General features: G+C 42.7%; 1 protein-coding gene across 5 annotated transcripts in view; it reads left to right on the top strand.

The window, feature by feature from the left end:
- GLCE (glucuronic acid epimerase) overlaps nucleotides 1–15,326 on the top strand; it is a 102,369-nt gene extending 87,043 nt beyond the window's left edge. For all 5 annotated transcript variants that reach the window (XM_077828654.1, XM_077828657.1, XM_077828653.1 and 2 more), the window contains 3 exons: nucleotides 4,173–4,768; nucleotides 9,474–9,719; nucleotides 13,790–15,326. In XM_077828654.1, coding sequence (XP_077684780.1) covers nucleotides 4,186–4,768; nucleotides 9,474–9,719; nucleotides 13,790–14,814 — 1,854 coding nt within the window. In that variant the 5' untranslated portion in view covers nucleotides 4,173–4,185 and the 3' untranslated portion in view covers nucleotides 14,815–15,326. The remainder of the gene's footprint in view (nucleotides 1–4,172; nucleotides 4,769–9,473; nucleotides 9,720–13,789) is intronic.
- Nucleotides 15,327–26,799: the final 11,473 nt, after the last annotated feature.

A 26,799-nucleotide genomic window follows, 5' to 3' on the forward strand; every position in this document is an offset into this window, starting at 1 on the left:
TCAAGTTGGTGGAAAAAGATGAGCAGAAATTTGCTGTGCTTAGTTCAAGTCCTCTGCTCTAACCAGCAGATGTGCTGCCTTCCAATGCACTGGACATGCACAGATTAAAACAAATATATTTTGTAACTGGGGAATAGCTGGGCCCTATTCACTGTCATAAAATGACATCTAATAGTCTGTTTAAAATATGCAGTAATAAGCATGTAAAAATGTATTGAGCTGTTTCTCTCTTCCCCCTCTTCTCCCCCCCCTCCCCATAATACAGATGGCTTTACATTTAGTTAAGTGTGCTTTATGGATAGGGGTGAAGTGTAGGAAGTACTGTTCTCCATTTAAAAGTGAATTATCTCTCTGTATAAAAGAAGCAAAGCATACTTGTTGAGGTCATCCTGAAAGCATCATCACTAAAAATTATCTGCTGATGCAGAAAATTAGATTTATTCTTATATTAGCATTTCCATAAAAATACAATTATATACAAATTTATATTCTCTAAAAGCTTGTAGTAAACTAGGCTTTCAGGAAAATAGGACACTTATCTTTTAAAGTCCAGTTTCAAATGGCCAGATGGTGCTTACAATATGGAAGCATAAAATTAGTGAGGTGATTCATTGTCTCTATTTTTTTTTAAAGGCAACCTGAGGTAGGAACCTTTCTTGTTGTTCGGTATCATTCCTGCATATTTATCTGTCAGCAGAAACTACAGCCGTTGCCGAAACATTTCATTTAGTCATCTGAGGTCGATTCAGAGAGTTGTGTGGATAGTCCCTAGTGGGGGGGGTGTGTGACCATTATTTTAAATGTGAAATTTAACCACCAGCTCTGCCTATTCAGTTGTGCTTCAAAGAATATTAAGAGCTAACATACTTGTTTCACTGCGTATTCCTTTAGGTTCCTCCCGTAGTTGCCCAAAGGCTGTGCATAGTGCTACAACTTTGTACTGTTAACGGCATTTGTTAAAATGTTGTGGACCAAACGTTTTCTGAATTCAGAAATAAACAAGCCATTTTTCATAGTCCTTAATTGCAATTAAACCATTAATTTGTTTGTGCCACTAGGTACAAGAAATCTTATCCTGTTGTCATCCTGACACCTTCTTAATGCTGATCTCTGGCAGGGAGTGGATGCTTCTTTAGAACACCAGTTAAGGGGGAAAAGTCTGTTATGGATGGTTGCATACAGTGAGATGCTTGCAGTGGTAACTGTTCCTGGCCTGACTTCCTGATCTTAATCTGTAGTACTTCAGCCTGTATAATATTATTTATTATCATGGGTGGTTTGTGTAATGGCACAGATCAGATCTGCTCTGTTTCTTTCTCCGTCCCCACCTCTACCCCATGACGTCTGGCTGTTTCTCAGTTACATAGTGATGTCTCACCTCCGTATTGAATTCTGTGTGTGAGAGGAGCCCTAAGACTTTTATAAAAGTATTTCTTCCAATCGCCTTGGCAAGACAAGGGCAGCTCCCGAAGCACAGTGCTAAACAAAAGCTCAGCTCTGTGCTTCACAAATCAGATCAGGTAGTTTAACCTTTGGGCACTCTTTGCCATCCACTCAGGAGAAGTTTCAAAGGGAAAAGATGTTGGCATAGAGGATATATGTGAATTAAGCTTTTGATTAAGCTCCTCGGTGAAGAGAAATCCAAGTATCAAAAATTAAAAACCTAGTAGTCTGCAACACATGTAATTCGGTGGGTTTTTTTAAAAAATGCTCTTGTGTTTTCCTTGTGGTGTCAGGTTTTTTGCTTCATTCTTGAGTAAAACCAGCTTTTTATGCCAGTATGCTTTTATAATTTAAATTTATTCTCATTATTTCTATATTTCCCAGTCTCACGTCTTTTGACGTGTTCTTTCAACGTAATCTTTCACCTACTGTAATGTAGGGTGCGGAAGGGGAGGCAGGGGGAATTTTTGGCAAGAAAACTGGTAATGGGGAGTGGGACCTTTGCTATGAGAGAAGCCTTTCCAACTCATGTTTTATGTTCTTATTAACCCTATGGAAACTTTGTACAAGAAATCTGACCCAAAAACACTTCTGCTGAGTCTGTAGTCCCCTCGGATGTTCTCGCATTTTCCCAGTTCTGTTCCTACTTAATAGAGGCCTCTAACTCCCTGGCGTCCTTCCCAGCCTGAGGTCTGCGTTGAACAGGGCAGTAGTTAGCGCTACATAGTCCAGTTGCCTGCCTGCTCCAGTAATAAACTGTAATTTTAAAGGTTTCAGAGTAGCAGCCGTCTTAGTCTGTATCCGCAAAAAGAAAAGGAGGACTTGTGGCACCTTAGAGACTAACCAATTTATTTGAGCATAAGGTTTCGTGAGTATTTTCACTGAGTATAGTATTTTTCACTGAATGCATCCAATGAAGTGAGCTATAGCTCACGAAAGCTTATGCTCAAATAAATTGGTTAGTCTCTAAGGTGCCACAAGTCCTCCTTTTCTTTAGTAATTTTAAAAAGAGTATTTGAAGAGTTGAAACTTAAAGAATTGATCTAGGTTTGAATGTCAAGATCCACACCCGAACAAATTTGTATATTTCCAGTTCTTTTAAATCAGCTCACATTTTTATCGGTGTCTAAAAACTTAAAGTACTTTTTTTAATCATTAGCCACTAACTTCTCGAAAGCGTCTGTTTGAAGAAAGCAATGATTGAGATTTAATCTTTAAAATGAGGCAGTTTAAAATGATCAGCAATGACTTTAGATAAATATTTAATTCACTCTTCTCCCAATACACATAAGCCAACAGGTGTGCCAGCCTGTCACAGAACTCCAAACCACAGAGTTTTTTAAAAACACCAATTTTAAAAAAAATCTTTTGGTGGCATCTCAGTTCAACAAAGCAAAACAAATCCAAGTTTAGAGCTTAGTCTTTTCATTTGTCAGAAATTTATGGTTTTTTAGATAGTTTTGTGTGTTGTTAGTTTAACCAATTACTGTCTGTATTACCTGTCTGAGCTTTCCTTCCCTACTCCCCCTTCTTTCTGGAGTTGGAGTAGTAGAAATGATTCATCATGTCACACTTGGTAGTGGCTGTACTTTGTTTGACTTCTCTGTGTGCGCTGCAGAGTGGATTACTGTGATTAGTGCTTTTGCAGCTCTAGTCGCCTGCTGCTGAGCATTTCATTGCTAGATTTATGACTCTTTACTTGAAAATATACTGTGGCTCTAAAGCTTACTGCCAGTTCTGGTATGTCCTGCTCATGGTGCACAACAAAATTGTGTTGATAAATGCCTTTCTGTTGCTATAGTCCAAAGTTGGTGATGTGAGCTACTAATCCGTAAATTCACTTTGTTGGGATGGAGGCGACCTAGAGGAATCCTGAGGAATACCCCACTGTACGGTGCTCCTAATTCAGTTATGCCTGTGCACAACCTCGCTCCATGAAAGGCCTCGGTCACGCTTACCTCTGTCTGAGAGCCTCACACCTATTCCTCCAGGTACTATTGTTAAAGAAAAGGAGGACTTGTGGCACCTTAGAGACTAACAAATTTATTTGAGCGTAAGCTTTTGTGAGCTACAGCTCACTTCATTGGATGCATTCAGTGAAAAATACAGTGGGGAGATTTATATACATAGAGAACATGAAACAATGGATGTTACCATACACACTGTAAGGAGAGTGATCAGGTAAGGTGAGCTATGACCTGTGCGGGGAGGGGAACCTTTTGTAGTGATAATCAAGGTGGACCATTTCCACACAAAGTAAAACTATTCCCCCGCCACCCCCCGCTGTTCCTCAGAGGTTCTTGTCAACTGCTGGAAATGTCCCACCTCGTTACAGTGTATATGGTAACACCCATTGTTTCATGTTCTTTGTGTATATAAATTTGTTCTCTGTGTATATAAATCTCCCCACTGTATTTTCCACTGACTGCATCCGATGAAGTGAGTTGTAGCTCACGAAAGCTTATGCTCAAATAAATTTTAGTCTCTAAGGTGCCACAAGTCCTCCTTTTCTTTTTGCGGATACAGACTAACACGACTGCTACTCTGAAACCTATTGTTAAAGAGTCCGTGTGTCGGACAGAGAATCACAGGGGTGAGGTTGAATCCAAACTGACACCCGCGCCCCCACGTGGCTCTATCGCTGTTGACTAAAGCAAAAGCCGTCCATTCCCCTGTTTTAATCTACTCCACATTTATACTTGAGAACATCTCCTCCTTTTATTTTGTAGGCATGGTGTGAATATGCGTTGCTTGGCAGCTCGGGTCAACTATAAGACTTTGATCGTCATCTGCGCTCTCTTCACTCTGGTCACGGTCCTGCTGTGGAACAGATGCTCCAGTGATAAAACTACGCAGGTTCCCCGAAACCTGAACAGTGGCTTCCGAGTAGATGGACTGGAAAAACGAACAGCTGCGTCTGAAAGTAACAGCTATGTAAATAACCTAGCCAAGCAGCAGAGCGAGGAGGCATCACCCCAAGAGCAACAGAGAGCACCCCCTGTTGTTGGAGGGTTCAATAGCAATGGAAACAAAATTTTGGGACTTAAATATGAAGAAATTGACTGTCTGATCAATGATGAGCATACAGTTAAAGGGAGGAGAGAGGGCAATGAGGTCTTTCTGCCCTTTAGTTGGGTGGAGAAATACTTTGAGGTTTATGGGAAAATTGCTCAGTATGATGGCTATGACAGATTTGAGTTCTCTCATAGCTACTCCAAAGTATATGCACAGAGAGCACCTTACCACCCTGATGGAGTATTCATGTCCTTTGAGGGCTACAATGTAGAAGTTCGAGATAGAGTGAAGTGCATAAGTGGTGTTGAAGGTAGGTGGTGTATGTATTTTACAACTGAATGAAATGCATCTGAAAATTGGCTCTCATAATTTGGTATTCAAGATGTTTGTTTTCATTTTCTCAGCCTCCCTAAGAAAGAATGGGGATGTGAGTCATGAGTGACATCGAGTTTTTTCTAGTCTGTCCCTTACTTTTCCTCCAGAGTCATCCTGACAGCTCTAATTTTGGTTTACAGCGGACACCTGCAGCACTAGAACGTGCTCTGATGCTTTACTAGCACCCCCGGAGAGAGATGACAAACCGTACGGCAGAGCTCTGCCATACAATAGCCTGTGGCTAAACCGTCTTTTGTATTTTGTCTTTCTGTTGTATTTAACAAGATTATGAATTTTATTTGTTTAGGTTTATAAATGTCTGATTTAGCACAACAATGTAAGCTTCTGCTTTGGAACATTTTTAGAGCAAAACAATAAATGTGTACAAGCAGAAAAGAGTACAAGGTTAGATTCTTCCAGATCTAGGTTAGCCTAGCACAGGTTTTATGCAACAAGGTAACAGAATCACTGCGGATAAGAGTATTTCTTCAAATTGGAGAGTTCATGCTTTTCTGTGTAATTTCAGGAGAGATTTCGAAGAATGGTGTGAGCTGAATGGGAAGGCATTTAAGCCATTAAAGCTTTATCTCATAAGACTCTGAATAAAATTACAGGACAGTAGAACTTTTCTAATTTGCTGAGCCACTCAATCGATAATTCGTACACAAACAGCTCTCATTCCACTTCATAGGAAAGATTTAATAGCAGAAAACTCTAACAAGATCTCATAACTAACAATTAATTACTTTTACAAAACGTACTACGGAAAACTTACTGGCATACTGTCATATATTATAAATAACTAAAACTAAACTGCACTTGTGAAATAAATGAACAAAGTGCATTAATGTGGTGGTGTATTCCTGAGTTTTTCCTAACAATTAACTTACTAGTTTGAAAAATTCATTAATTTGTGATGTTTCATTGTATGCTAGTATCAGTTCTTACTTCCAGAGTAGGGTCACTTCTAAACCCCTGAACATCAGTAGATTAGTTTTGTTTTAAAAGATGCACAGGAGTGAGTGAACCATGTCTGAATTAATCATGATACGATGTGCTATGATCCTTTCAGGTTATATTATCACATTCCCACTAATTTAGGTATCAACCAAACAAATACTATTCTATCTTTTCAGTCAATGTATTAAATTATTTTAGTCTCTGGAATATATTTTGAAAAAATATAAGATGCCCTATCAAACACATTTCTAAAAACTACTATTTTTAATGGACATGGTGTTAAAATATCTCTCCAAAACTACTGAATTCAATTCTTTAAATTCATGTTCTTTTCCTGTGTTCTGTAACTGCCATTTTGGGTTCATCGTAGTTGCTTTTAAAAATTCACCATATCTTAATGTTGGGCATTCGCTAGATGACATCTTAGCCCTAATATCTCAAAATGTAGTGGTATCCTCCTCCTGTTTTTAAACGGCCACCTTCCTTTGGAATGAGATGGAAAGAGAGGAAGGACATCTGGAGCTGTTCTTGTGCCCTACAAGAAAGGTGTTTACTAATTCTACACATTCCAATTCAAGTGGGTTGCAAGGTGGTCTAGTTCTGAATGTAGACTCGACTCCCACACCCCCCGCCCCGGGCTTGTCTATATTTCAATCACTACCACGGCACAGCTGCAGTGCTTCAGTGTAGACACCATCTATGCTGACAGGAGAGGTTCTCCCATTGGCATAGGTAATCCACCTCCTCAAGAGGTGGTGGCTAGATCAATGGAAGAATTCTTGTCCACCACACACTGTCTACATTCGGGTTAGGTTGGCATAGCTCCATGTGTCGGGGTGTGGATTTTGCACACTCCTGAGAGACGTAGCTATGCCGATGTAAGTTCTGAGCATAGACCAACCCTAAGATGCCTGACCATAATTCGTCTCTGGAGGGAAAAGGGAGAGTACATGCCTAAGTTCCCTCTAAGCTGCGCGGCTGTGCAGCAGCCTATTAAGCGCCACACAAGCACTTAGGGCTGTGGTGGGGAGAGATGCCTCTCCCCTGGTCCCAAAGCAGCCCCAGACCTGCTGTGGCCCAAGGAGGCATCACGCATCACCTCCATATTGGTGCACATAACAAAATTCATTCCACACATACCTGGGAAAAATTAGAGGGAACGCAGGTGCATGCTGAGTCTTCTGACTCTCCCAAAATTACAAATAAATTAAAGACCCAATAAGCAGCACACATGCGCAAAGAGGGGAATTTTTAATGAAACAGACAATAGATTAGAAAGTCCTATGTAGAATATCATTTAGAAAGTCTGGTTATCTACATCAGACTTTCTAATTGATGGTCTATTTCATTAAAAATTCCCCTCTTTGCGCATATGTGGTGCTCAGTGTGCTGTCAGTCTTTGGATGTTAAATGTAGAATGTATTTGGAAGATCACTGCAGTTAGTCACTTTGCAGTACTGCTGACTTTTAGGCTGAAAAGCTAAGTGAAACTGCAGTACAAAACCAAGCAAGACAAGTTCTGGAGCATCTCAACTGCAAAATATGTAGGCTCCATGCAGATCTGGAATATGTCTAGCTGCTGTATATTTCAGCCACAAATGATGAATTTAATCAAAGTGTCAAGTGTCATTTACCTACAATCTTGGCTTTCTGCATTATGCCATTTAGAGCTGTCGCCGTGCAATGTGGTGCCAAGAGCCCTAATGTGGTTGGGGAAATAGACTTGCTAGCATCTGGCAGACAGGTTTCAGGGGAGAAATAACTGTGTGTGGGGGAGAGGATGGATATCAAAGTAAAACCGTTTGAAAAGGTTTTAGGTTTCAAATGCAAACTAATAGAATGATGCAAGATAAGTAGTTCTTATCACCTAGATGGAATGAAGAAGAGCTCATGTTATATTTTTACCTTGTCTCTTTTTTACAAGGTAATATGTTGCCTTGTGTCCTGTGACCTGGACAATTAATCATGTCATCTTCTTAAATTAGCAGCTACAAGTAAAGCTTTTACAGCAGATTTCATCTTCTGATCCCAATACATGCACCCTTAACTGAGAACACTTATTAATACTAAGTGAGCTAGCTTCCAGCAGTTGAGATAATACAGAGTACTTAAATATTTCCCTTGATGCTTTTACTCTTCAGGCAGAAGTAGTCCATCAAGTTACTTTCAGGAACACTTACTATTAGTAGCATGAAGCACTGATAATCTATGAAAGTGTATCTTCTTTAATTTAGTTTAATCTTTTCATTACACCAGGTTCCAGGGATAGCTAGCTTCCAAGTTGGACATTTGCAAGGGACAAAAATGGTGCAAATGCCACTGTATTTTTCACTTTTAACTTTCTTCACTTTGTGCCATTCAAAGGTTTGAAGGGCTGGAATCCTGTTTCCTACCGGGGGTTCAAAACACTTTCCATTTTAAGGTTCAGCTTTGAGACTTAGGTGGAAGACTAGTAAATCATGTTTGTTAAACTCCAGCAAGTTTTGGAAAAAGTATTTTATCCATGCTTCATGCTGTGTGTGCATTTCCTTTCATGTTACCATTTTTCCAGATATTGGCATATAAATTAGAACCTCTTTCCATATACTAAGGCTCCTCTTGCCTTCCCCATTCAGTCAGTGATGTGACATGTTTATCAGTTATGGCTGTGATAATGAGGGTGTCCTCACTGAATGGACATTAGTGAGTGCTTTGGGCAGAAGGAAACTGATTACAAGGTAGGGGGAGCTCTTTTTAAGCACATCATGGCGGTTGGTCATGACAGAGAATGTTAGAAAATGTGTATTGATGAATGAGGTTTCAAGAGCACTACATTACGCAGTGAGCTTCAGTTATACAAATTACCAGGTTGTAGCAGGTCTCTGGGGGCCCAACTGTTAGCAGATGTTGGAGCTCTGCACAGATGTGCCAGTTAATTCTTATTGACTGATTTTGGTAGATGTGACTTTTTAATTCCACTTCGAATATAAAGGGGGAAGTGGCTTTCTTCTCAGAGGCAACTAGGGTCTGGGACAAGGATGCCCTTGCAGAGAAACCCTAACTCAGGGGACAAAGGTTTAGGTTGCCATGTTTTTTATTTATATGTTGAGCTAAACCTGAAGAAGAGAAGTTTAGATCAGAGAGTATGTGTAAATTCTGCAAAGAGCAGGGTGGGGGAAATCTCTGATTACACAGACATTATTTCAGGATGTATTTGTAATAGCTTTATAGTTTGGGAGCTGTAACAGTTTAGATTTGCAAGTATTGAGTAAAATTGCAGGTTCAACATGAAAAAATGCTAGTAAAATTCTACTAATGTTGTTTTACATTTAATTTGCAAAGATTTATGTGGTATTAGAGGGATTTCATGGTCTCCAGAGTGGAAGGAAAAAATCCATAAAAATGTTTGTGTATTAAAGTCTTGTATTCCAATAAGCAAGTAAATGCCCCGGTGTGGTAGAACATGGTGAGAACTTCACTTTGCCTTCTGCATCTGGTCGGTTTTGATATCAGTTTTTAGTATTTGCAGACCTTGGTAAAAAGGAGAGTAATTTTGTCTGTGCCTGAGAACTAATGGTGAAAGCTACTTCTGGTAAATGGCATTTATTTATGTAAAACTGTGGGGGGAGAGAAGGGGAGACAGAATTCTAAACTCTATTTTAAATGTTCTAACAATTATTTGTGTTTTTCCTATATTACAGGTGTGCCATTATCCACACAGTGGGGACCTCAAGGCTATTTCTACCCAATCCAGATTGCACAATATGGGCTAAGTCATTATAGTAAAAATCTGACTGAGAGACCACCTCACATAGAGGTGTATGAAACAGCAGAAGACAAAGACAAAAGCAGCAGAGCCATTGATTGGACTGTACCAAAAGGCTGTTCTGTTTCAACCGTACCTGATAAGTTCAGGTTCACTAATGTTAAACAGTTTGTCGTTCCAGGTGTGTTGTTGTAACTACATCGCAGATAAGCCATTTGTGTCAATTTTGTGCAGATGTTACCACGGGAGTCCTTTATTAAATACATATGTATATAACCTTGTTGACTTTTCATCTTTGAAATCTCACCTGAAAACCTGTCTTCTCCTTTGTCTGTCTCTTATTTTCCTTCTGTCTTATCTCTCAACTTTGTAACTATAAAGTGAACAGAAGCTGTATTATAGAAGAGATTTTACCACACAGATAAAGAACAGAAAAGCTCCAGATGAAATTCTGCAGCCTTTAGTTGCCATGCCTATCACAGAACTAGGAGGAAGCAAATAACCTGGGAACCAGTCTGTAGAATAAGAAATGGGAGTAAAATAAATTCCACAATCTTAGTGCTAACGAATTACAGATAGGGTGAACCTGCAATATCCTCTTTACAGGCTTAACTGCATGGACTCCATCAGCGTTTCCATTATCAATCCCTGTGTTCTAAGATTTTTCATTAGAATGTAAATGTTGCGCTGAAACTCAGCATACAAGTTTTACGATATTTAGTTTGTCAATTCAGGCCTTCCTAAGTCTAAGGAAAGAGGAGAAGCTGGACTACATGTGGCTTCAGGCTTTTTTAAATGTTCTATTTCTTTGTAACAGTACTGCAGATTCATGCAGCAAGGGTTAATCCATAAGGTGGGTTTAGCATGTCTTGTACATGTATTAAAATAACCAACGTGTTCAAAACCGTCCTGAACTGAAAGATGTACTACTGTTTAATGGAGGAAATCAAGAATGTCTAATTCTGTAACCTGCCATCTGTTTCATTATGCATGAGCTTTCATGCACAGGATGGCTTTGGAATCGGGCCCAAGGTGTTCAGGTATTCTTAAGGGATCTAGCACAATTGCTTTATGCACCATTGCTGGTAGAATCTGACCCTAAAACTCCAAAGTAGCTGATGATTGGAGGGTCATCTCAGCATAGGAGGATCCTCCAGTGGTGTAGTGGCTTCCTGCTGCCAGTGTAAGGGAGTATGGCTGGGAAAAAGCTATAACGAGGGCTTCCCTGTGCCCTGCTGAGTCCCAGCTACCATGTAAGTCCCTTGGGGGTGGCTGAGGTAATGTCAAATAGCCTTCAGGCTGCTCTAAGTGACACCCAGCTACAACTAGCCTAGGTGGGGAGCGAAAGGTTACCTTCCCAGCTGCACTGTCTGCTTGGCAGTTGTAGTCAATGTTTGAGCCTTTGTTCTTACCGAGCCCCTCTGAGTTTTCCCAGTCTGTATGTATATATCTGTTAAGACACTATGTGCCTATGGCTCCTTTCTCCACTCAGTGTTCTAAAATATACTTTTACTTCCTCTGAGTTGTCATATACTGTTTCATACATAACAAAACAAATCATCAATACAACAGAGTGCATTATTTTATGCAACATTTTCCCCTTGTACTAAGACAGCCTCATTAGTAAGGACTGAATGTATTTTTCTCCCTAATCAATACCCATTAGAATTAATGAGTCCATTACTTAAAAAGACAATGAAGTAATTTTAGTCAGCACCTTAGGCCTGGGTCTCTAAGGAAAAAGTTGTTAGAACACTCTTGTGTCTTTGTAGTACATAAATATAAGGAAGAGGAAAGGTTATAAGATCTCTTATGTATTCTCCCCTCATCCTTTATTGATGGCAGAGTAATCTTCAGACCTTGAAGGCCACAGTACGAATCCACTCATCTTAGATGGCCTTAAGTAATGGATTTATAGGTGCTTAATGCGGTACAAGTAATGGGCAACCTTTAGGGGTTTTTTGTTTTTTTATTTGGTTCTGAACTTTTTGCCCCTCTTCCCATAGTGTTTTGTATGGTAGAAAGCAAAAGGAATAAGTAGAAATGATAGATGGGGACAGTCAACTTTTAACATTTTTTTATAAAGAATTAATTTTACTTAATTTTGTTGGTGGTGTGTGTTAGTCATTCACAGAAAGAAGAACACTAGTGTAACAAAGCACTGCTATTTCTCTACTCCAAAGGCAGACGCTGAACTTCAGAGCTTAAAGGAAATAAAGCTTTATTTTAAAAAACATAAAATTCAGTCATAAAGGCGATACGATAGAACTGACATTGTACAGTGCAGCATATGAAACTACAGTCTTGATGCAAAGCATAATGGATTAGTTTGGTAGCTGGGGAAAGCCTTGTATTCTTGAGGGAATGTGGGTCATAACTCAGTTGTTGTTCCTAGAATTATTTATGGGGTATTTCACACATCAAGGAGCACAAGCACAGAAACAATCACCTTTCACACATGAGAATTTTATTCCATTAAAAACATTAATTTAAATGACTGTCTTTAAATGTTTATCATACCTCTGTGCTTTCAAAACTACAAGATCTGTACAGTCTTACAAACTAATTAGCTGATTGATCATCTACTACAGTTTTGGGGGGATTTGGTTTTATACTTAAAAGCTAATGTGTGAGGAAACAGGGTTTCTTTATGGTGTGTTGCTTTGGAACCTTATTTAATTGTTGACATACGTTTTAAAAAAAAAAAAAAGTAAAACCAGACAGCTGAGTTTTGCCCTTGTAGGGGTTAATAAATTAAAATGTAAACTTGCTTTGTGTTCATTTTTCCACTAAATTAATCAGTTCCCTGCTCTTGCAACTGTCAAGCGGGCAAAACCTCAGCTAATAGATTTTAATTTTGGTCCCAATGGATCTCTAACTACCTGTTTCTTTCTCAGTTCTCCAAGCTGTTTTGCTTAATGTGGCTCTAGTCTGAAGTGTGACTAAAAATGGCAAAGCTGGGGCTCCATGTTTTTTCCCCCTCTATTTCCGTTTCAAATATTTTCAGTTTGCAACTAGAAAGAGTTCTTTTCTAATAAGCTCAGTAGAATCTGTGTAAATCAAGTTGGGTTCTTTCCTTCTGGTGCATCACCAGTAACAGATGTACTGCAGGCCCAATTAGGTCCTCAATTATGCTTGTGCAACACCCATTGCCTTCAGTAGATTTGCAGTTAGCTGGTGGGCCCTGCGGTGGAACTTGGTAAACATCTAAGATGATGACAGTAGAATCTGCCGTGAGGAGTTTTACCTTTTATTTTAGCTATACAAGCAGGGGTACTGGAACAGTTTGGATAGTGGGGGTGCTGAGAAGCATTGAATCAAACTGTAAACCCTGTATAGGATGGAAACCACTTCAAGCCAGGGGGTGTGACAGTACCCCTAGTTTCAGCAACTATGTATACAGTTTTCTGACTGGGGAACTGAAGAGAAGTGGGCAGTTAATAATCTGTTGGCACAAATCATGTCAACTGCTTTATGTGACAAGTTCCAGAATATGTAATGCCAAATTAGTGTCAGACACCCGATCTGCACACACAAAATCGGATTTTTATTGAAAGATGACTTACAATGTAAAGTGACTTTCTTCTGCTTTTCTTTCTTTGAATCATAACCGGCTGGAACAAATTGCCCACACTGTGTTACTAGAATGCCAGACCTGATTAGGGTAAGATTTATTGTAGCTAGAGGGGTTTATATTTTTTGAATTGTGTTGGTTGGTTAGTTCATATTGCGGTCTACTATGGATAGCTTAATACTACCAAACATATTTCAGGTTCTCAGTGATGCAGTCCATCTACCTCTTTTCATCTCACCCTCTCTCTGTCTCCTCTTATGCCAGCTGTCCTTTGCCTGAAGAGTCCATTTTGGCATCTGCGTTACATCCGGGGTATTGACCAGCTAGCATAGGATCCTGAAGAAGCCATTTGGCCAATACCTTGGCACTGCTCCTAGACCGAATGCAGCAATGCACTAATGTAGAATAGAGGAGGGAAATTTTCCCTTATGGTACGGGAAGTCATCCTTGACCCATTAATTGATGCTGTGTTCTTAATTTAGTAATAAGCAATAATGAACTGACACACACAATTGAAACACAGATTTTAGGTTAAGTGCCCTTGAATTATTTCAGATTTTTATCTGGCAAACCTAATTGCATGGTGTAACTTCCTTCTAAATGTTCTATTAATATACATCCTGGCGGATCATTTTTTACCCCTAACCACTTTCATTTGTGTTTTGTGTTTTTTCCAGAAAATACCGAAGGGGCGTCTCTGCAGCTTGGGAACTCAAGAGATTTTATTATTTCTTTTGACCTCAGATTCATCACAAATGGGAGCATATCTGTGGTTCTAGAAACAACTGAGAAGAACCAGCTCTTCACCATACACTATGTCTCGAACACTCAGCTGATCGCTTTTAAAGACCGAGATATTTACTATGGCATTGGACCTAGGACCATTTGGAGCACAGTCACAAGAGATCTGGTAACTGACTTAAGGAAAGGAGTGGGTCTCTCCAACACAAAAGCTGTGAAGCAGACAAAAATAATGCCTAAAAAAGTGATTAGGTTGATCACGAAGGGAAAAGGCTTTATTGATAACGTCACTATATCGACAACTGCCCACATGGCAGCTTTTTTTGCTGCGAGCGATTGGCTAGTGAGGAACCAGGATGAAAAAGGTGGCTGGCCAATTATGGTGACACGGAAGTTAGGGGAAGGGTTTAAATCTTTAGACCCTGGCTGGTACTCTGCTATGGCACAAGGGCAGGCCATTTCAACGTTAGTCAGGGCTTATCTGTTAACAAAAGACCACACATTCCTCAACTCAGCTTTACAGGCAACAGCACCTTACAAGCTCCCGTCAGAGCAGCATGGAGTGAGAGCTGTCTTTATGAACAAACATGACTGGTATGAAGAGTACCCAACCTCTCCTAGCTCATTTGTTTTAAACGGTTTCATGTACTCTCTGATTGGACTGTATGACTTAAAAGAAACTGCAGGTGAGAAGCTAGGGAAAGAGGCAAAGTCTCTCTATGATCGAGGCATGGAGTCCCTGAAAGCCATGCTTCCACTCTATGATACAGGCTCAGGAACGATCTATGACCTCCGTCATTTCATGCTCAGCTCTGCTCCCAACTTGGCCCGGTGGGACTATCACACCACCCACATAAACCAACTCCAGCTATTAAGCACGATCGACGAGTCCCCAATTTTCAAAGAATTTGTCAAGAGATGGAAGAGCTACCTTAAAGGTGGCAGGGCAAAGCACAACTAGAGCTCACAACCAAAACCCCGTTTCAGCTATCTGCTGTTGACGGGAATTATTGGACTCATTAAAGCTAAACAAAGGTACATTTTAAAAGGTTGCATACTAAGTTTTTTGTGGACTATTTCAAAGTGGTCCTCAAAACTGATCTTCAGAAAGTAATTGCATTCCAGCGTGAGAATACTTCTATCTGGGTGGTAGAATTTGAGGCAGGGGTCCAGTCAAAGGATGGAATAAAAGCTGGTACTTTAATGTGTTTACCTGCCCATATAGTGTTCCATAGCGAAATTATTCGCACTGGACAAAATCCATTTGTACTCCTGGGTTTGTGGGGGAAGTTTTTTATTTTTCCTTTTTGTAGGAAAAAGATGATTTACAGAAGCCATACAGGTCTCTAAAGTCCAGCACTTGCCTGAAAAGTTAGTATGTGGCCTCTTTTAAAATGGAATTATCTGTATATATGTTGGAAACAGAATTACAGATCATGTGATGTAATGCAGTAAATGTGTATTTACTTGTAACCTGGGTAGTCGACAGTGTGTCTTTTTAAAAGTGTTTCTTTAATACAAATTCTTTTCTTGGGGGGAGAAAAATACACAAAATTTGTTTTAAATTCTATATATTGAGGAATACGTTGAACATATGGTTTCTTTAAAGATGTGTAAATGGAAAACACACACAGCCAGCATTCAGGCTTCTTAAATTATGTAAGCACAACTCAAAGTGGGATTAGTTGACTGCACAAAAACTGCAAGCATGCCATTTAAATTTGAATTTACAGTCGTATTTGAGGCTTGCTAATCAACATTCCCCCCCATGTAGTTGGAATCTCTTGTTGTGGAGTCTGATGTTTTGTACTGTATTTTCACCCACACTTGAGAGGTTTCTGTATCAATATTTTTTCTAGCAATTTAATTTTTAAACTGTTTTTAAAAAGTGGATCAAGCATTTTAAATGTTAATTACAATCTAGGTCTCTACATTTAGTTATACCCACAATATTGGCTTAATTTTTTATATTGATTCTCAGTTGCTCTGACAGCTGAGTACTTGTGCAATAACTGAATGTGTTGAACCCATGCATTCAGTGACATACATTATTGTTCAGAATTAACCTGAAATTTCCTTTTATATTTATAAAGTCTTTTCAGTAGCCATTACAGTCTTTCATGTCAACATGTGTAGTGCCTGATCAGATTCACGGCCGTGAAAAACCCATCGTGGACCATGAAATCTGACCTGGGCAGAGAGGCTGCAGCCCTAGCTGTCAGCCCCCGATCCTGGTGGAGAGGCTGCAGGAAAGCCTGGACACATGGTAACCCACCTCCCCATACCTTGCAACATTTGCTTCTGCGCTGCTGGTGGCCGCGGTGCTGGCTTTAGAGCTTGGCATCCAGCCAGCAGCCGCTGCTCTCCAGCTGCCCAGTTCTGCCAGCAGCAGCGCGGAAGTGAGGGTGGCAATCCCGCTGCCCCGTTTTGGGTCAGGTCCCCCACAGTTACAACAAACTGTAAAATTTCAGATGGAATCATATGAAAGTGTGAAATTTACTATTTTTAAAATCTTATGAAAGTGAAATTGACTAAAATGATCCATGCATTTGGTAGGCCTCTAAACATGTGTTTTGCCTCTTTGTAGTTCGGAGAGAGTAAACAAACCAACTCATGTCATTGGACCAATACTGTTTTTAGGGTAGTCTGCATCACTAATATCTGCTAATATTTTGGTCAGTACAGATTATGAATCCCAGACCTTTAAGTTGTAGACACATTCCAGTATGGTAAAGTATGCACACTAGTAACAGATTTTTTTTTTTTTCCGCTTGGTCCTGTTGTATGTTACTTATTTCTTGTGTGATTTAAAAAAAAAAATACCAAGGAGAGTTTGAGTGGGGAGAGATGTTTGTATCGGGGACAAAATAAATTCAAACCACTGAAAGGAGAGATGTGGCAGATAACAGTAAGACTTTAAAGCCTTTTCTGTTTTGCTCACCAATGTATGAAACAGGTTTGTAGCTCTTTTGATCTTTGCAAACACACATGATCGTATTGATTCCTACAAAAAGTAGATGTCACAGCAGAACTATTTTGAACCCTAAAATCTTTATCAATACCAAAGTGTTCAGAGAGGAGATTTTCCTCAGATTACAAAAAAGGGGAAAAAAACTACTTCTGCGATGGCTGTTCACTATCTGAGAGTGAAAGAGAGATCTTTCTGGTGTGTTTCCTCAACATTATACCCATTTTAGATTTGGAGAATCAAATGAGAAGGTTTGGGTACTGCTTCTGTGACAAATATCAGTGCCTTAACAATGTGAACACCTTTTCCAACTGAATTAGGAAAAGAGTGTTAAAAACAAATAGTGGCATTGGTCTTTCCATGTTTCATACCTCACATTGGAGTCCATCCGGCAGCAGACAAATAGATTTGTTAAGAAACATAGGTTAGTCATTTCAGCTGAGAAACTGATGTTGTACCATTCTATTTTTAACGCAGTCTCCATTGCATTTTTGTTGTTTGAGTGCATATGCATGTAAATTAAGCAATCAACCAGGAGTGCTTATGGAACCTAACGCATGGATTCCTCTTCGTTTTTAAAAAAGAAGTGCGCTGTGGGAGAGCATTAATAGACACCAGTGCCGGTAATTTCATTTATTTGACTTCACTGTATAATAATCCCTTTTGTACCTCTGTTTTTAAACTGACAGAAGATCTCCGATGCTAAGATCTGTTTAACCCATTCGCTAGGATTACTGTACGTGTCGGTTTCATTAGAGAAACACAGTGCACGTGGGTATGTGCAAACCAGAGACACAAGCACAACTGTACAAGCGTTTTTCTCGGCCATTGTGTGAGACACTCACTGAAAGCTGCTCTTGTCACTCACTTTGTAATTGTACTTTATTCTTTTCTACATTTTACATGGGGGGTACACACCATGTGTTAAATATGCAATAAATTGTTTACAGGGTGCCCTTCTAAAGGGTAGTCCTTTGTAAAGCTGTATAGACTTTGCAGGTTAAGCACAATGTGCACGTTAGTTTTATATACAGCAGGACAGGATTTTTTGCAGAGGGAAAGAGGTCCTATTATGTTTATATACCAAGTAAATGGATCAACATTTGTGCTTAATGTAAAGCTGCTTTATAAAATTGTAAAATAAAAATTTTTATCTTAAGACATGGTTTTGGGTGTTACATTTTAATTGGCGTGTATATATATATATATATATATATATCAATCAATCACCTGCATGAGAAAATGTAATTGCTTGATTGCACATAAGTAAAAACAAACCCATTATGTGGTTAACAGTCTTCCTAATGGTTTGATAAATGTCCCCTTTCGGGATACCGTATCCTCGAAGCAATGACCCTCTATGGCAGGACTGGGCAAACTTTTTGGCCTAAGGGCCACATCTAGGTATGAAAATTGTATGACATGAAATTGGGGGTTGGGGTGCAGGCTCCGGCTATGGGTGCGGGCTCTAGGATGGGGCAAGAAATAAGGAGTTCAGGGTGTGGGAGGGGGATCAGGGCTGGGGCAGGGGATTGGGGCACAGGACAAGGTCAGGGGTTCAGGCTCCGGGGAGCGCTTACCTCAAGCAGCTCCCAGAAGCAGCAGCATGTCCCTTCTCCGGCTCCTATGCAGAGGCATGGCACCAGCTCTGCGTGCTGCCCTGTCTGCAGGTGCTGCCCCTGCAGCTCCCATTGGCCACGGTTCCTGGCCAGTGGGAGCTGCAGAGCTGGTGCTTGGGGTAGGGGCAGTGTGTGGAGCCCCCTGGCTGCCCCTACATGTAGGAGCCGGAGGGGGGACATGCCACTGCTTCTGGGAGCCTTGTGGAGCCAGGCAAGCCCCCGACGCCGCTCCCCGGCTGGAGCTCGAGAGCCGGATTAAAAGGTCTGAAGGGCCGAATGCGGCCCATGAGCCTTAGTTTGCCCACCCCTGCTCTACAGTGAAGGTGGAGCAGGCTCTTTCTGCCTCTTCCTAGCTTGCTTGTTGTGGCTTCTTTTCATCTTTGAGGTGACTTCCACTCATACCTCTGATCCCCAGCCTCCCAAATAAGCTTGATACTGTCAGTTATTTCCACTAAAGGGCCCCACAACCTAAATATATTTAATTCTCATACTGTTTGATCATTGAACAATAAACTAATGAAGCAAATGGATGGTCTGCATTTGCCGTAATCTATACAAGAGTGTTACCAGTCTCATCTTTACCTATAGCTTTAGCTAAATACGTCTTACGTAAATGTCTGCCTTACCTGTAGGTATAAAAGTTAAACCTGTTTTTTTTAAGGCTACTAAAGTTTAACTTCAATTGAAATTGCAACAAAAAAGGAATTGGGGGCCCCTTGAATTTTATTCTGCAAAGCTTTTACTGTTCCATGACTGAAGTGAAACCTCCTGCTTTAACACACAGGGACAGCAAATTTAGAAATACCTTGCTAGTCGCTGCTGTGGCCTCGGTCACTATTAGCTTGGAGGTGAAAAGTCAGATTTTTAGCTTCAAAGAACATTCTGACCTACATAAGTATGTAAACCGCGAGTTAATGTGTCTTTTTAACAACTTTATACAATTCAAATAGCTAGAACACGCTTCTGCTACAATGATGCAGATTTTCCAGCATCTTTCCTCAACTATTTGGACAAAAGTATTGATTTTCATTACTTAGCAATTTGTTGAGAATGTCTGAACTGAAAATAGAAGTGAATTTAAATATGTTGTCTTGGTGATGAATTTGAATGTTTGCTGCTCAATTTGTGGTGAAAGGAGATACATTTACCATCTGCCTACAATGATTGATAACTTGCACGTGTGCATTACATTTCCTGAATGTTAAATAGTTCTCTTCTATAACTTACTAATCCTCTTCCAAAAATGGAAGGAGCTATTTAAATGACACAAGTGCTCAGCATTTTAGTGTGTTAAACAAGGTTTGTTTTTGCTATGGTGAAGTGCGAATGGTGCTACAAATGAGTCTTTAGGACAGTACAGTGCTCTTTAAATATAGCATTCTTTAATATTTAATCTGCAGCCAGGGAGATTTAGGTTAGATATTAAGAAACCCTTTCTATCTATAAGGATAGTTAAGCTCTGGAATATACTACTAAGGGAGGTTATGGAATTCCCATCATTGGAGTTTAAGAACAGGCTGAACAAACATCTGTCAGGGCTGGTCTAGGTTAACTTGGTCCTGCCTCAGCTCGGGGGCTGGACTTGACTTCTCAAGGTCCCTTCCAGCCCTGCGTTTTCTAGGATTCTATAACCCTATAGAGGAGTTGTCAGTAAGTAACTCACATAACCGTCACCAGAGGTTTAGCAATGTGAAGACCACAGTCTTTCTTTTGTCATGCTACAGTCTTGCTTTAAAAATGTGTACTAGCAGGAAGGCAGGATGGTGGTGACACGGGTTGATCTAGAGCAGGGGTGGGCAAACTTTTTGGCCTGAGGGCCACATCTGGGTATGAAAATTGTATGGCAGGCCATGAATGCTCATGAAATTGGGGGAGGGGGTGCGGGTTCTGGGGTGGGGCAAGAAATGAGTTCAGGGTGTGGGAGGGGGCTCTGGGCTGGGGCAGAGGGTTGGGATGCGGGAGAGGGTGAGGGCTCTGGCTGGAGGTGCTAGCTCTAGGGTGGGGCCAGGGATGAGGGGTTTGGGGTGCGGGAGCGTGCTGCGGGTTGGGACCGAGGGGTTCAGAGGGCAGGAGGGGGATCAGGGCTGAGGCAAGAGGTTGGGGCACAGGAAGTGGTCAGGGGTTCAGGCTCTGAGCGGCGCTTACTTCAAGCAGCTCCTGGAAGCAACGGCATGTCCTCCCTCCGGCTCCTATGCGGAGGCGTGGCACCAGCCAGGTGTCTTTGTATGCTACCCCATCTGCAGGCGCTGTCCCTGCAGCTCCCAGTGGCCACAGTTCCTGGCCAATGGGAGCTGCAGAGCTGGTGCTTGGGGCAGGGGCAGTGTGTGGAGCCCCCTGGCTGGCTCCTGTGTGTAGGAGCCGGAGGAGGGACATGGCGCTGCTTCCGGGAACCGCGTGGAGCCAGGCAAGCCCCGAACCTGCTCCCCAGCTGGAGCTCCAGGGCCAGATTAAAAGGTCTGATGGGCTGAATGCAGCCCACGAGCTGTAGTTTGCCCACTCCTGACCTAGAGTTTTTTGTTACTGTTGGGCTAATTCCTTCTCCATGCTTTGCCTTATTGATTGTCACAATAAGCTTTGTTTTTGTTAATCATGTGGTGAAACTGCTTCTCTTTGAACTAGTATTTTGCCCGTGTATAGCACCTTTTGCCCAAGGATTTTTTCAGTGCTTCATGCTTGTGCAGAAATATTCTCCCATTAGATGGTTAAATCCAGGCACATAGCTGTGACTTGCCTACACTCTTATAGCAAATCACTGTTGGAGTTGGCAGTAGAACCCAGATCTTCTGCTCCTCACCACTGGGCCTTTGATAGGAATGATCCTTTAACGAAAATTATCATGGATGTGCCTTCTCTAGTATCTGTAAATGGCAACCCATGCAGCTCCATCTGACATGAAGTTGGGGTTTCTGTTCTTTCAGGGATCATGTACGTAACCCAATGAACTCAAGTGACATTTAATGAGTAAACAACATCTCTTCAGAAAGCTAGAGAGAAACCTCCCACCAATGTGGACTATTTCTATTCCCCTGAACAAGAAGACAATGGAAGCTGGTGTCTGCTCAGTCGTCTGTCTTCTAAGTGGTTTCTTTGTTTATCCCCTTCCAGTAATTCAGGAAATCACCACTTCTGGAGAAAAAGGTAGGAGCCTGGTGGAGATGGGTCCAATCAGGTTTGTAGCCAAGCACCATCTACTGGAAAGCAACACCTGGGGACCTTGGCATTGGTGCTCAAACCAGCCTCAAAGCCTTTTGTTCCCTGAGTGCCGGCATCTTGTTCTATACCGTCTAGTCCCTTCCCTTGGGCAGCTGGGAAAACAGAAATCTTGTCCTAGACAAGACTCACTTTGAGCTTGATGATTTTTTTTTGCTTTCTCCCCGCCCCCCGTTCTAAGGAAACCCAAGAAATTCTTGGGCCTAGGTATGCCCAACAAATCGGACAAGTCTGGGCAGCTTCTGGAGGAAAGAGCTGTAGCTAACCCAGTTATAAGGCGCTTCTCATGAGTCACGTAAGTATAAAAAAGGAAGTATAAAACGACAAACAGCCGAGAGCCTAACAAAACAAAGGTGTGTGCACAAAGCAAACCTGGCAGCCTCTCAAACCAACAACTATCACCCCCAACCAAACGGACTAGTTATAGACAAGAGGCTGGCTGGGAAACTTAGAAGACCATATAAGATACAGGCTTGGTCTACACTTACAGCTATGCCAGTGTAAGTTTTGTCAGTCAGGGGTGTGGAAAAACCCCACTCTTGACTGACACAGCTATGCTGTGAAGATGCAGCTGTGCCAACACAAGAGGACTTTTGCTGGCATAACTAACATTGTTCGGGGAGGTGCTGTTTTTACACCAGCAGAAAAACTCCTGTCCCTGTAGGTTGCATCTATGCTAGGGAGCTATGCTGACATAGGCGTTGTAGGGTAGACAGCCAGGGCTTCCCACCAGACACAGGAGCTACAGAGCATTGCCAGCTAAATGGGACAAAGGACCTGCTCAATCAAGAGTGGTGGGGGATTTCTGATCCCTGGGAGAAGATAGTAAGGCCCTCTAGGGTTGAAGCTCCTACCTTCACCCTCATTCTTATCCACAAAAGAGCCAATTTGTCAAAGCCAGGGAAAACTGAGTGAAATTGAATGGAAGGAAATATTTTTTAAAAAAAGTTTGTTGGTCAAAAAGCCACGATTCCACAATCAAAGAACAACTTCCTCTAAAAGCCTATTCTGGTGCAGTGGCAAAGTGAAATAAAAAAAACTGTGTGTGTGTGTGTGTGTGGCAAAGGGGAGGTACTAATCAGTATAAATTACAAGTTAAGAAGTGTAGAAGATTGATAAGGGAAGGTACTGAGCTCAGTACAGGGGTAAGTGGGTAAAATGTAATAACCTGGGCTATACAGGAGGTCAGACTAAATGATCTAATGGCTCTTTCTGGCCTTAAAATTCCCATGACTCTCCCTGAAACAGTTCCTGAAAAGGGGGCTGTATCTGGAGAGCAGTGTGTTAGGTGACATTATGAAACCATGACAGGATCAGCAGTTGCTTGGGTTTTCCTGGCAAAGCAGGTATGGGGCATACCTATGACTTAGCTCAGGCTTCCATAGTCTAGCCTGTAAAAAGTGTTTTGGAATAGGTTGTAGACCAACTAATTACTGGACAAAAGAGAATGTCAACAGGATGTTTTCCTGCTTGCTTTCACTCACTGGGGTCTCAGGAGCTGTGTCTGGTCAGTTAACAAGAACATAACAATGACCTCACAGGATCCATCCAGCGCCCAGTATCCTGTCTTCTGATAGTGACCAGTATCAGACATTTCAGAGGGAGTGAACAGAACAGGGCAATTTTACTGAGTGATGCACCGTCATCCAGTCCCGGCTTCTAGCAGTCAGAGATTATGGGACAGTTATAGTTTCCATTGCAGTGAGCGATGTACTCATGATGCTTGCCAGCCCATATTGTTCTGCAGCCAGAACAGCCGAAAGATATTCATTAACATATACCATTGGTGAGTAACGTCTTTCATCTCTTTCATCCACTAAGGACTCCCGTCGTAGTTCTGGAGTTACCCCCACACACACACCCCGACTGTGAGAACAGCCAGGTACCAGGGAGTAGGATGAAAGAACTGTAGGAACTTCCTGGAGATGTACAGCTGCCGTGGTGGTCGCCTGACTGTTAACCTTGCCTACGCAGCACAGTAATCAACACACGGAGGGAGAAAACCCACCTTTGGCTGGTATCTGGGCTTTGCTCCTTTTGAGGCAACTTCTGTAATCTTACAAAATTAAATAACAAGGCGGAAGAATTTCTCTGCTCTAAAGGGAAGCACGGCAGAGTGGATGGGAGAGGGCTACTGTGTGTGATAGCCCTGGACTGTGCTCTGTCCAGGGGTGGCTCGTTCCTACTTTGTTCTTCCATCTGGTCTGGAATTCATGGTTCTAAACATCAAAGGCAATTACAGGCACTTGGAAAAAATAATGTAAAAAATGAACTTTCTGTGCGCCGTAGGGGGCCCGAGAGCGAGCGCCAAGCTGTCCTAGAGAAGCAGCCGGAACATCAGGAGTTGGCACCATGGTAAGCCTGGGGCCATTGTTTCCAAGCGACAGAGCCACCCAACTGTAGAGGATTAGCCTGGACGGAAACCAGCCAGAGCAGTAAGTGCTTTTGTTTCCAGTAAATTAAAACAGAACTGCTACTCTTTCTCCAAACACCACTTGACTTTGCAGGCCTTGTGGGAACGGGACATGCTCTAACCTAGTCAGTCTCAGAGGTTGTGGACTGCCCTGCGGTGATGCGATAAACCCCGAATGGGCGGTGACAATGCATGCTCCCCCTCTACGTCACATCGTCCAGGCCTGAGCTGGAGGCTTGACCTGAACCCATGACAGGCTGGTCACTGCAACGCCAAAATGATGCTGTCGCCTGCTGTAAAAGGAGGCAGGATGGTGTTGAAGGCCTTGGGCAGGTACTGGGGAGCTCTGGGATGGAACCAGTGATCTAGAGAGGGTAGTCTCCTAATCCCATGGCTGGCTCCTTGAGCCATCCACTCCCCTGAACTTGGACTTGTGCAGACAGGATCCTCAGTTGCTGTCCCCTGGAGTATCTCCATTGAAGTCAGTAGGAATGTGTTGATAGCCACTCACTGTGGATCCGGCCCACGCTTGTATGGACGTTCACCTGCTGCTTCCGAGTCCCTGGGGCTAATGCAAAGGCCGTGCACTGAGCCCTTCTGCAGGAACATACCACCAGGGGCAGCTCAACGGTGCCCCCTCTTGCCGACTAAGGATCAGTGATGAATAGTTTGTGGTGTCTAATTTTGAGACTGTAGGATTCTGTGTCCAAAAGTTCCCCACTGTGCTGAAGGGAATGCTGTCAGCGAGATGTTCACACTCGGCAGCATCGTCTCTGACTGCTGAAATGCCTTTCGCTGCCTCAGAAATTAAAATGACATTTACATGGTGCCCTGTAATGTACAAAATTAGTCAGGACCTTCGGGGCATTAAGGGAGGCATTTTCAGCCATTTGGGCCCAATGTGCATGAAGCATCTAAAAGGATTTGCTTCCGCAAAGCTCATTACTGCCAATGTTCAAATGGCACCGCTTAGGTGGGGAATGTGACTCCGTTAATTGGGTCATAAAGAGGCCTTATTAAAATCCCTTCTTTATCCCAAGTACTAGCCTGGGTAGGTCGAATCTTATTAAATACTCATATTCCACTGTTGCAGTGTTGTTTTTACTGTGGCTTGTTTGAACAATCAAATGTCAGCGGAAGCAGCTGGTGGTAAACTGCCTTTTCCGTCGGCGTTTAGGGAGTGCAGCTTCGGCTGCTGTGTGCTTAATCGGGAGATGAGCTGCTTAGAGTGAATTAAATATTAATACTGTGTACTGGCCTTTTAATGCACTAAACCTTATTTATGTAGTTCAGAACACTAACCAGCTGCGATTCGACTCCTTTCTGGGATTAGTATATTCCCAGCCTTTGTACGCCTCACACACACTGAAGCTGGGGCTGTGTGTGTGTGTGTACAGATGACTTTCATAGGCCTGTGCTATGAAGAGAGCAACAGTGTAATCAGGACTTTCCAAATGTCAGTTCCTCAAGGCGGGGCCTCAGCAATGTAACATAATGACGGGGCATTGGCTGTGATGTCGGGTTGGGGGGGACGGACAGGGACGAGATCCTCAGGGGTTGTAAGATGTGCGAGGTGCAGGAATTAGGAGACGCTCTGTGTTGTTAATGGTTCTGCCCCGGCTGCTCCAGCTTTTTCCATCTGCAGATGACATCGTAAAAGAAAAGAAAAAACCCACTAGGCAGCCGATCTCCACCCCCTTCCTCTGTGGCTCATTCTGTGCAGTGTCTCTGCAGAGCCCCCCGTGGTACAGCGGAGAGTGTGAGAACCATTAGGCTCTCCTTGCCTTGCCCTGGTTTCCTTGTGGCTGAGAGCTCTGGATGGAGGCTGTTGGGAAACCTTGGAAAAGCAACGTAGCCTCCTGGCGTCGGTGGGTTTTCACCCTATTTGCTGGCTGTGGCTGCTCCTCTTAGTGCTGGATTAGCTGAGTCAGCCAAGGTGCCCCCAGTTAATGTGGGCAGCTGTCGCATGCCGTGGTGAATCCGCCGGTGGCGTTGATGTCAGAGTTTAAAATGGAAGCTCCTTAAAAGAGCAAAGGTTGTAATTCATGGGCCTGGCGTCCACCCTCAGGCAGCTGGGCCAGCCAGTGCAAAGGGCCGGCTTCCACGCCCAGCTGTGAGTGCACCCCAACGGCACAGCTTGTCACTGGCATGCGTGCCCCGACAGCCCAGGAGTGCCAGACCAGCCCCTGGGCCAAAGGCTTTCTTTGCTGCTCAGTGCTGTAGGAGAGACGTGCGTTAGTACCAGTCAGAGTCCCACTCGGAGGAAAATATCCCATTGGATGCTGGCTGGCACCCTAGTTAGCTGTCTCCAGTGAGCCCAAAGGCCACGCACGATCACATAGCAACCGATGTGTCCAGGGCTTCCTTATGACTGTCGCTTCAAGTGCTAACGTTTGCCAGCTCAACTGTCTAAGCCCCGGAAACTGCTTCCTTAGACCAGCCAAGTCATGTCTCAAAGGCCTCCACTCCACCCAAAGGTACGTCCGGACTTTGAGCGTGGCGTGTGCTTCCCGGCCCCAGGAGCCAGCCCCGCGGTGGCAGTCGTTGAGTTAGCACGCTCAAACGCGCATGGCCGCGGCAGCAGGAGGGGCCAGCCGCCCCGAGCGTGTGCTTAGCGGGCTCAGGCACCTAGCCCTCCTGCTGCTACACGCTGCGGTTAGCGTGGCCGCTCTGAGCAAGCTGGTGCAGGAACGTCCCTGCAGATGAGAACTGCATGTCCAGCTCGCGGTGCAGGCG

Source organism: Eretmochelys imbricata, chromosome 10 (assembly GCF_965152235.1).
Source record: "Eretmochelys imbricata isolate rEreImb1 chromosome 10, rEreImb1.hap1, whole genome shotgun sequence".
NCBI lineage: Eukaryota > Metazoa > Chordata > Testudines > Cheloniidae > Eretmochelys > Eretmochelys imbricata.